At 42.8% G+C, this 10431-nt stretch overlaps 1 protein-coding gene across 1 annotated transcript; it reads left to right on the top strand.

The window, feature by feature from the left end:
* Positions 1–2699: 2699 nt before the first annotated feature.
* Positions 2700–10196, top strand: LOC122043361 (protein YIPF1 homolog). Its single transcript, XM_042603935.1, has 7 exons — positions 2700–2920; positions 3007–3049; positions 3123–3203; positions 3319–3508; positions 5157–5424; positions 6107–6330; positions 8931–10196. Exons 1-7 carry the CDS (start codon positions 2849–2851, stop codon positions 9070–9072), a joined length of 1020 nt encoding a protein of 339 aa, XP_042459869.1. The 5' UTR covers positions 2700–2848; the 3' UTR covers positions 9073–10196.
* The last annotated feature ends 235 nt before the right edge of the window (positions 10197–10431 follow it).

The following is a 10431-nucleotide window of genomic DNA, read 5'->3' as shown; positions in this document are numbered from 1 at the left end:
TGAGTCCCGCTCTCTCCTTCGTGGGATCCGACCGGCTGAATACCTAAAGCTTCCATTTCTCTGGCCGCCGTGGCTTCCAGAGCGGCCGCCTTTCTCTTCAAAACACCGGCCATGACCGAATCCATGACGATGTCCGCTGCAAAGAAAGGAAAAGAAATCAGTTAGCAATCAAAGCAAATGCCCAACCAAAGTTCTTACCGAAGCCGGCCGGAAGAGGAGTCCGTATAGGACTCAGCCCGAAGATGTACATCACTCACTCGTGGAGAAGTTTGTTGATGTCAAGTCGCAGACCGGCCAGTATATTTGCAGCGTGGAGGTAGTCCGGTCGGGTCTTGAACTTCTTCAGCTCGGGAGTGGGGGGCAAGTTGACTTGCCACTTTGTCGGGAAGGGGGCCTGATCGGGCATACGGATGTAGAAAAAATAATCCTTCCAATGTTTATTGGAAGTAGGAAGTTTGTTGAAAAAGACCAAGCCGAGCCGAGCTTGGAACATGAAGGTGCCCGGCTCGGCTTGCTTGGGGTAATAGAAATAAAAGAAGACCTCCGGTCGGAGGGGGATGTTGTGAATCTTAAACAAAACGACAACACCGCAGAGGAGACGAAAGGTATTGGGTACTAAACTGCTGAGCGGCACACCGAAAAAATTACAGACATCTATGATGAAAGGGTGTACAGGAAAACGGAGACCGGCGGTAAACTGGTCTCGGAAGACACAGAAAGCTCCGCGCGGCGGCCTGTGAGGCCGAGCGGAAGGACTAGCTAAGCGAATTTCGAAATCCTCTGGGATTTCGAAATTGTCTGTCAAAATATCGAAGTCCCGCTGTTCGAATCAGGACTGCATGGTGGTGTACCATGGGCCGAGCGACTGATCTTCGGGATTGGAAGAGCTAGCCATGGGCCGATCGGAAGGAATCAAAAGGCAGAAAGGCATGAGATAAACAACAGCAAACGAAAGGAGATTTCCAGGATCGAAACTGAGAAAGAAATGCGAAGGAAACACCGGAAAGGAGGAAGAAAAGATATAAAACCTTACTGCGAGGAAAGGGATCAAGGAAAAGGCGCCGGAGAGCGTCGGAGAGCAGAAACAGGATCGCCGGAGCTCCAAATCGCAGGGGGCAATGGTCGAAATCGCGGAGGCAAGTGAGGGAGAGAAGGAAACGAAGAATTTATAGGGTGAAGGCCGGGCGGCCTCCACCGTTGGATCCAGGTCACGGGAATCAAAGCATGCATCGAGCCTTCCATTTCGAATCGCTTCGATCACATCAAAACACCACGCCACCGCCGCCGTACGCCGATGACAGTGCTCCACGTGGCATTCAATCATTCAGAGCATTTAATGAAAGCATGCTCAACCTTAATGTCGAAGATTGGCGCAGAACACGAGGAGATCCGGTGAATGCCATGGTTGATTCGCTCAAGGCTACCTCTATGGTTGGCCGAGCGGAGGATACCAGCACGGAGGAGCCACTCGGCCAGATTCTTAGTCCAGTCAGTCGGACTATTCGCCTCCTTCGACTAGACTTGAAGGGGAGGCAAGTGATCCGGTAGTAAGAACAGGGGACCCGCCCTGTGGAGTCAACGCCACGTGGAAGTCACAGTGGCAGTTGTCCATCCGGAGGGTCGCCGCAGGACTCCGGGTCCGACAGGACGGCCGGCCGGCCGCCCGGTGGAACTGAACGTCTGGAGAGGGTGGGTCCGAGCGGCTGGCCGACCGGACGATATTCGGCTGATGGTCGCGGCTGGCCGACCGGACGAAATTAGGGTTCCGGCGCTCAATGGAAAAGGTCGCGGGGCCGAGCGGACTTCACGCTCGGCCAAAGTCATAAGGTAACACTGCTAATAGTCTCCACAAAGCACGTGATGGAAGATCTCCCCAAGTAAACCACCGCATATGTCCGGCCGGATGTTGAGGGAGCTGTCCGCCCGGAAGCCAGATCTGGAGCAAAGGAGAAAAGGACCAGGGACGTCTTTTTCTGACAACAGGTATGTTTCACGTGTGGACCATGCTCTAAATCTTGTGACAGGGGATTCCGCTGTCCCATCGAGGACATGCTGAGACTGTAGCAGTATGAGTTAGAGAAGCTCACTGACAAGTCCTTACTGGAGTATGGGCCATGGACACGTGTACACCTCGGTAGGTGTACACTCACTTCTTCGCTGCCCTATATAAAGGCCCTCATTTTTCGTCGGAGGTATGCATTCTACGAGTTTTGAAGCCACTGTTTCCTTCTTGAGCTTCGCCTGACTTGAGCGTCGGAGGGTCGCCGCCGGGAACCCCTTCTCGGCTCGACTTCTGTGCAGGTTCGTTGGAGCTTCATGCCACCAGTCGAAGATCCACATCAGTAGTCGAAGAACGCCCCGTGCCCAGCGTCCATTGATTCAGCATTCGGACAGGATCAATATATATATCTGAATTTAAATTATTTAAACATATAACTATATTAAGAAGATTTTCAAAATATATTAATTGATTTGAAATTAGTCAATTTTGAACGTAATTAATGGAGGGAATTAGAGAGAAAACGGAGGGATATTTTCAAAATATGGTTCGTGTTTTAGGTATTTTGAAATTTGGACAGTCGATTCAGTAAATTGCCGAAATATAATTATTTGACCAACGGGTTTAAATCGGCTGAACCTGACTAGTTTTTTAGGCCGGCTGATCTATACGAGCGAGGCATGAGCCGTTTGTTCATGAGTTCGGTCTGATACGAGCGAAGCATTTGGTCTGGCTAAGTCGGGTTCAACTCCGGCTCGGGCTGTTTGTTATGGCCCCTGCTCCCCTTCGTCGCCGGACTGGATCTGGAAAGCTTTCCCTCGACGGCGAGTCCCCGTAAGAAGAACGAAGATGATGTCGACCGGCGGCTACACCTCCATCGGCGACGACAACAACGGCACCGACGTCTCTGGAACCGTTCCGGTACGGTGTCGGTACCTCTTTCTTGTCGATCCCTCTTCTCTTCTCCTTTCAGATCTTACAGGATCTCGTTTGTTCTGCTTGACGAGGCCGTTGTCTCCTCTGCGGATCACGTCGCCCTCAAGTTCAAAGGTTAGATCGATCCCTCGGGATGCAAAATTCTGTCAGATTGCTATCTCGAATCGCTAACCTCTTGCTTGGTCAGAGTCCAACCTTCAGACCTTTCCTCCTTCTTCGGATTCCCAGGGGAAGATTCCTGTCTTCCGCCCCCCTTCAGATGCCGACGGTACTCGACCTCTTCCCGGCTTCTCTTTCTTTCTCCTCCTGTGACCATTATTGCTTTCGATTGTATCGTGTCTGGGGTTGCTTTCTCATTTGGATCAGGGGTCTTAATTTTGTAGATACGTTCTCGAAGCCAGTGCGTGGGAGCTACGATGAACCGCAGCAGTCGGGATGGATGCATGCGTTCACTGTGGTTGCTTACAAACCTTATTTCGATGTTGATACCGCTGATGTCTTCGAAAGGATCAAAGCTTCGCTTTTCCCGTTCAGAGGGACCTTCGCTGATAAGACATCTGATAATCCCGACCTGTACGCGCTCTTCCTAATATGCGGCTTCACTATTTAGTTGTTAGCTAATTCTGCCTTGTCATACTAAGTTTTAAGGCAATTTCTTTCAATTAACTATTTCTGTGTGAAACTCCTTGCCTCATTCCATTATGAAATTTTCCAACCATCATTCATAGTTCTTTAGGCTTATGTTTTCCTTTACTAACTTGGATGTTTGGAGTTACAAGGGTTATCAAATAGTTCTACCTTGCTAAATGGATTGAATTTATAGTGAAAAATGATGGTTTATGATTAGGCTTAGACCATGGTGTTCAAATATACTGAAGTTATGTTTACAATTGTCACTGTCAGAGTAGTGGACTTCAGATGATGTTGTCTTACGTTTCATCATAGAAGCTATCACGTTGATTCAAACCAACCAAGTGGCTTTGGAGATGTTTTACCAATTTTGTCTAATATGCTCTAATTTAAACACCTAAGTCAGTCCTTCCAATTAGATAGATGAAATAACAAGTCAGCTGCACTGCACTGCAGAGTGAATTCGTGTAATTCATGTTTTTCATAAACTGTCACATTTCATATACTATGAGTTTCTATGTTGCCTGTGAGTTTGCTTGGACTTGCCAGCATATTCCTATGGAAATTTTTTAGAGCATTTTTTGAAGGAGGAGATTCTTGAGCGTTTCTGATGCCAACATATGGGAGATTTTTGTGGAGTGATGCTATTCGATCACATGACTTAGTAAGATCGCAGATATCTATCCCTTCACTTCATTTGTATTGTATCTTTGGAAGAATGTGTCTTGAAGGGAATGGAAGTTGTTACAATATTTGAGGCTCGAATTCAACCATTTATCTTCCAAGAAGTGAGAAAATCAAGTCAGCCACTAAAGTTGGTCAGCTGATAGGACAGGACTTCAAGAGAAAATTTTGCCTACTAATAAGGTTCTATCTTGATATTCTCTATATAATTTTTCATCACTTACTGATTTCGGTTACTTTTGTATTAATGCCTGGTCACCAGCCACACTTCTAGTGATTACTATGTAGGTTCCCAGGCAAGAGATCTGTGGTCCCAATAAAGTAAATTATAGGCGTTAGTTCTCAAATTTGACAGAGACATGTTAGAGATTGTTAGAACAACCAGTATAATGCATCATATTAGTAATGTTTTACAAGTCTTTGTGCTTTGCCAAATTTTCATCAGAACTTTACTATTTGTCAAAATGCCTCCAAATGTTTATCCTTTTGTTGTATGTTTAATGCTTCCAGATTTCCAACATTCCCTAACCATCCTCAGACAGGAACATTCTACATAATTAAGGTAAACTCTGAGGAATTTTGATAGTATTGTAACTCTGAGACATTTTGACCGAAAGGGAAACTTTGGGTAAGCAAAATGAGATTTTATGTTAGAGATACTTGAACTCTAACCTAAACCAACATTTATTTTAGTCGAGATTCATTCGTTTGTGGAACTGTGGTACGTGTATGGTGTACTGAAGCCTGATTGTAATCAAACGCAAGTTTCTTATTTTTTGTGGTTATTTCATTTTGTTATTTGCTATTTTGCATCCTTATTTTGTTCTGGAAGGTTTTCTGCTTAGATGACATGAATAATTTACAACTCCTCCAACTCTGGGATTTAAACTGACTTTGCTTTTTGCAGATATGGTCCATTCTGGATATGCACCACGTTGGTCTTTGTGGCTGCTGCCATTGGCACATTTGTCACTTATTTAGCACACAAATTGCAGCATAAAGAGTGGGAGTATGATATCAATTTGGTTACTTGGTCTGCTGGTTTGTTTTATGGCTATGTCACTTTCGTTCCTCTCGGTTTATACATCGTACTCAAATACTTCTCCGTGCCATCTGGACTCGTTCAACTTTGGTGTCTATTTGGCTATTCCTTATTCGTTTTCATTCCTGCCCTGGTAAGCTATATGTTACTTTCTCTAAGTTCAGCAGAAATACCTTTCTTTATCATTTCATCTTTTTGTGTAATTCTCATTAGTTAGACCATGGAACATTTACATTATTTGATTTTAGAGCTTCTTGGCATATCTCTTTGATAGCTTACATGCCAACTAGAGGTGGGTAGAAAAAACCTAACTCATCTCATTCAACCTGGAAAACTGAATCTTCATGAGATTTTGGGCAAACCAAGCAACTGATTAACTCTATTCATGATCTATAAAATCTGCCATCTGGTGCATGTTTATAGCTCGTTCTATAAGCAAAACCACTACCATTGCCGAGATGACGAGTTACTCGAGGAGTGGAAGAGCTATTACGTTATGTGCTTCGTTAATACTTAAAGCGATCGTTTAGCACCTACAGTTTGCTTTTCTGTTTAAGTTGATCCATACATTGTCGCTGATGCTTTGACTTGGATTCATCTTGAGTTGCAACCGGTGGATAGTTTGTGTCCCAGATGGATGGTTAAATTATATTCGGCTCTTATTTTGTTACATCGTTCTTAGAGTTATTCCAGTAGTGCATCCATATAACTTTAATTTCATACTCGATTGATTCCGTTCACAGTTAACTGTGTGTAACTAAATGATTATGCTTGTTCATCCATCGTCTTACTGCCTACTGTATGTATCCTTGCAGTGCCTCTCCATTGTACCTGTGGAAATCTTCAGATGGGTGACCGTCTGCGCTGCAGGGTTCATGTCTGCAACCTTTGTCGCGCTTAATCTTCGCACACACATTGTGTCATCTGGGGAGAGGTGGTTCCTAATCGTCGCCGGAATATTTCTGCTCCAGTTGACTCTTGCAGTCGTTTTGAAGCTCTACTTTTTCACGATCACTGTGCGAGCAAATTTAAAACGGCGGTAAGTATCAATACTTTCAGTCATTCGATAGAGCAGAATGTCCTCATTTTCAGTCGGAATATCATGTTGACGGAAGTTTCATGCATCGGACTATCTTTTGATCCAAGCATTATATGTTCTGTCAATTAAACCTAAAGACAATAAAATTTTGATTCTTAATTTTTTCTTTTTTTACTATATGACAAGATTTTTATTTTATAAAATATAGACTAGGCTGTAACTCAAGGATTGCAACTTAGTAGTTCTTCACTCTGATGGATGGATTATTATTAATTCATTGTTTTAAGTTCAGTTCAACTGGGACATACACAAACATGAAAATGATATCTTTTTGTTCATTGTTATTAAAAAATTGTAATTAATTTCATAAAATTCACCCCCACAAAATTTTCATGAAAAAAAAAACATTAGGCAACATCGAATGGATTGAGAATTTGTAGACAGCATGCACAAGTTTAACTTGGTTCAAATATCGATCGACAAATAAAAGCAAATTGACTAGTGCTATTCAACAACACCAAGCACACAAAATGGTTGCATTACTTACAATCATCACCATCCATGAAAGGATATCTGACGTAGTGACATGAAAACTACTCTCATTTCCATCGAGGCTTCTAATACTTTTACGAAAGAACAGCGGTACTCGATGGGGTAATTGTGGGGGGTCTTACCAGGACAGGTGTGTTCCCAGTTACTGACTGGAACGATGCGATAGTCTCCAAACGCTCCCAAACCATCCTCCGTCTCTCCTCCGTTGCCTTCCTATTCTCTTCATCCTCCTCATGCCGCCTTTCGCAAGTCAAAAAGAGTTCTGGATCCATCTCTGATAACATTTTCTTCACATTTTGTGTTAGGTTGAGAACAGCTTGATTCCAGTGACATTGGATGTTCCTTTCTAGAGCTGGGAAAATCAAAGGCATGATTGCTTGTCGATTTTGTGAAACCAGACTAATGACATGGTCATTGTTCCACAAGAATAGGGCTCTCTCCGCAACCTAAAAAATGTTCACAACCAATTAGATATATCATTTTGATGAATCGAAACAACTTCAAAAATCTACATTTGCTGACTTTGCTTATCTAGAACATCCTAAAATCTACATTTGCATCCAAACTAAGCAAAGAACAATGCCCACCAATGACATAAATTTCACTCTAAAATAAAGGTGAATAGAGGCAAATTCTCTGATAAAACAAGAGAAATGTTGTTCATATGTATAAGCAATCAATCCGATAATACATAGCATATAATTTATAATGCAAACATTCAAACGTATCAGGAAAAAAATTCACTGCTACTTAAGGGTGTGAACATTAGAGTATTTATTTGAATATAACGTAGCATTGGCTGATATCCTGATTAAGCTTCTAAATTAACTCATAGAATATCATGATGAGACGACGAGGGTGGTAGATAAAAGGCATAACAATCCTCCTTTAACATAGCAGAATTGTTTTACGAAGGTGAAGTGCCAGTTCCTAACGATAATGTAACGTTGGAGAGTCTATGAGCAACTTATAACTAAAAAAATATAATCCACACTACAAGATTATGAATGGCACATTATCTGAAGCAGTAGAATTTGCTTTAAAACTCATACGAAGAACATGGATCTAGTGCAAATGCGAGATCCCAATTTGCATTTCGTATCTATGACTCAATCTCATAATTGAGCATTCACAGAAGGATCTGATTATCTGCAACCTAATCTACTCATTCAAGATATATGTGAAACTTCACACGATCATTAGTGAAACTGGCATACGATAGTTTGGACATGCACCGGTGAACATACACAAAGGAAAACTTGAGAGTCAGAAAACTTTAAAGAACTAGCTCCATCAACATGTATGTAACAAATAACTTGAACTCATTCAACTAAGAAGAAATCATAAAGTGATAAAAGAAGTCTATGCATAAGGGAAGTAAAGAAAGGTATTAGAGAGAGTTTTTATCACCTGAAAGTGTGAGTTGGTGACACATAAGGAAATTCTCTGAAACAATGGAACCACACAATCCTGGAGATCCACCATGTTGGTCGCCTCCAATACTTCCTCCAACTCGCTCAAAAACATAACTTCCTTCTGGCTACTTGTTATCGGCCAATACTTTAATAGGCCTTTTATCACTCCATTTGCCAATTTAGGCTCTTTCTCCACAAACTGTGTCACACAGTAAGTTAGTTGCTGAAGATAAACACCTAGTGTCTTTGGTTTATGAAGAGGTAACAGAGCTTTCGTCAAAAATATTTTGTGCTCCTCCTTCAATGGCAGTGCAAACCCGCTGATGACGCTACCAAAAACCTCTAACAATTCTGCAATCCCATTATGCTTATCCGTCTCGAAAACAAACCGGTAAAATACATTGTTGACTGCTTTTCGTATGAAAGGGCGATGTACCATAAACTTTCCATAGATTCTGTGCAAGATGGTTTTCAAGCAATCCCTTTCTCTGGGGTCCTCTGAATCAAACAGGTCGAGCAATTTCACAATGAATGAATGATCTACATATTTCTTACCAATTTTAGCATCGAATGATGAGGACTCTATGAACTTCAGCAACAAATCATAAACAAGTTGCAAATGGGGCCATGCAGGATCAAACATTGGTTCTTCCTCATCAGTCTCCCCGCTACTAGTGCTGGTTCGGTTGTTCGGAGGGAAGGCCCTAAACAAGTTAGCAGCAAACATCTTACAGCTAGAAGAGATAATCAGTTCGGTGAACTTAGAGGTCCCTGAATCAACATAATCAATGAGGTCGAGCAGCGCCTGCCGTTTCATTTCCTTCTCCGAATTCTTGTTTGGATCTGAGAAATCAAAGATGACACTGCAGAGGCTCAACTTGCTGAGAAAAAGGTTCTGCTTTTCTGCAGCAGGAACATCCTTGAATGTAAGCAGCGGTTCGATGCTGGTGACAACACTAGAAGGGAAGATAGCGGAAGCTGTCCTCTTCACTGTGGTTGCCCGGGAAGGAAGCACATTACCACTGCTTGTCCGCTGGATCTGGTTCCCGTCCCCCCGAGGCACACCATTGCTGCCGCCATGGCCACGAAGAGAACCAGAAGACGTATCAGATTTGGAGGACTTTCGAGGTATTTTACTGAGAAGTTGCTTCCACATTGTGCCAGTAGTGCTCGGAAAAGCCACAAATTTTCAATGAAATCCCGAGATTAAAGGTGCATTGCCTAGCATTTCAGATCAAACCAGCATAATCACACTAAGAGTGAACGCAGAATCCAGATCGGGAAGCAGATAAGGCAGAAATATCAAGCATAAACACAATCAACACCTGCCTACTAACGGAGACAACAAACTGGAATCCAGATCTGGACCTGGAAGCACACCCGGAAAAAGCGGCGGATATCACACTCCAGCAAACCCTAGGAATCGCCGGAGGAAGCGGCTCAACGAATTTTCCGGGCAAAGGTTCGCCGATCTGTCGAGAAAAGCTCGATCCGAAGCATAGCTCGCAGATCCGGCGACGGATTCCCACTCCGAACGGAGAGACTGGGGCCGCAGCCGCCTTCGATCCCTACCGCTCTCCTTTCGGGATCCGCGGAGGCGAAGCGAACCAGAAATAAGCAGAAGCGGCAGCGGCAGCGGCAGCAGCAGCGCAGTGAGACACAACTGCTCAAATGGACAGCCGTGATGTATCTCCGGGCGCAATCCTAGCCATCTGAGCCGTTGAAAAGATGGAACGAGAGATCTCAAAACACCCTCTATGCGGATCTAAAAACAATTAATAAATATTTTCCTTTTAAATTATTATTTTTATTATTATTTAAATTTATGGTAAAAATTAAAAGAGTAGGACTTTTGTATTGAAGTTTATTTATATTTATTGAATAAAAAAAATACCTTCTCACGATTCGGGTGAACCTTTTTACTTTTTTTTTACAAAACCTTAAAACCCAACCATTTTTACCTTTACCCTTTGGTTTAAATTTGTCCGTACAAAGACAAATGACGTCGTATAGATGGATGCAGTCTCAGCCTACTTTCTTTGTACGGACCTATCCGTTCTATACATTTTTCGATAATTTATCAAAAGACGTACTACAGTTAATATATTTATCAAAAAGCGCATTACAATTTTAT

This window comes from Zingiber officinale, chromosome 2A, assembly GCF_018446385.1.
Source record: "Zingiber officinale cultivar Zhangliang chromosome 2A, Zo_v1.1, whole genome shotgun sequence".
Taxonomy (NCBI): domain Eukaryota; kingdom Viridiplantae; phylum Streptophyta; class Magnoliopsida; order Zingiberales; family Zingiberaceae; genus Zingiber; species Zingiber officinale.
This window is presented reverse-complemented; position numbering and strand designations above follow the sequence as displayed.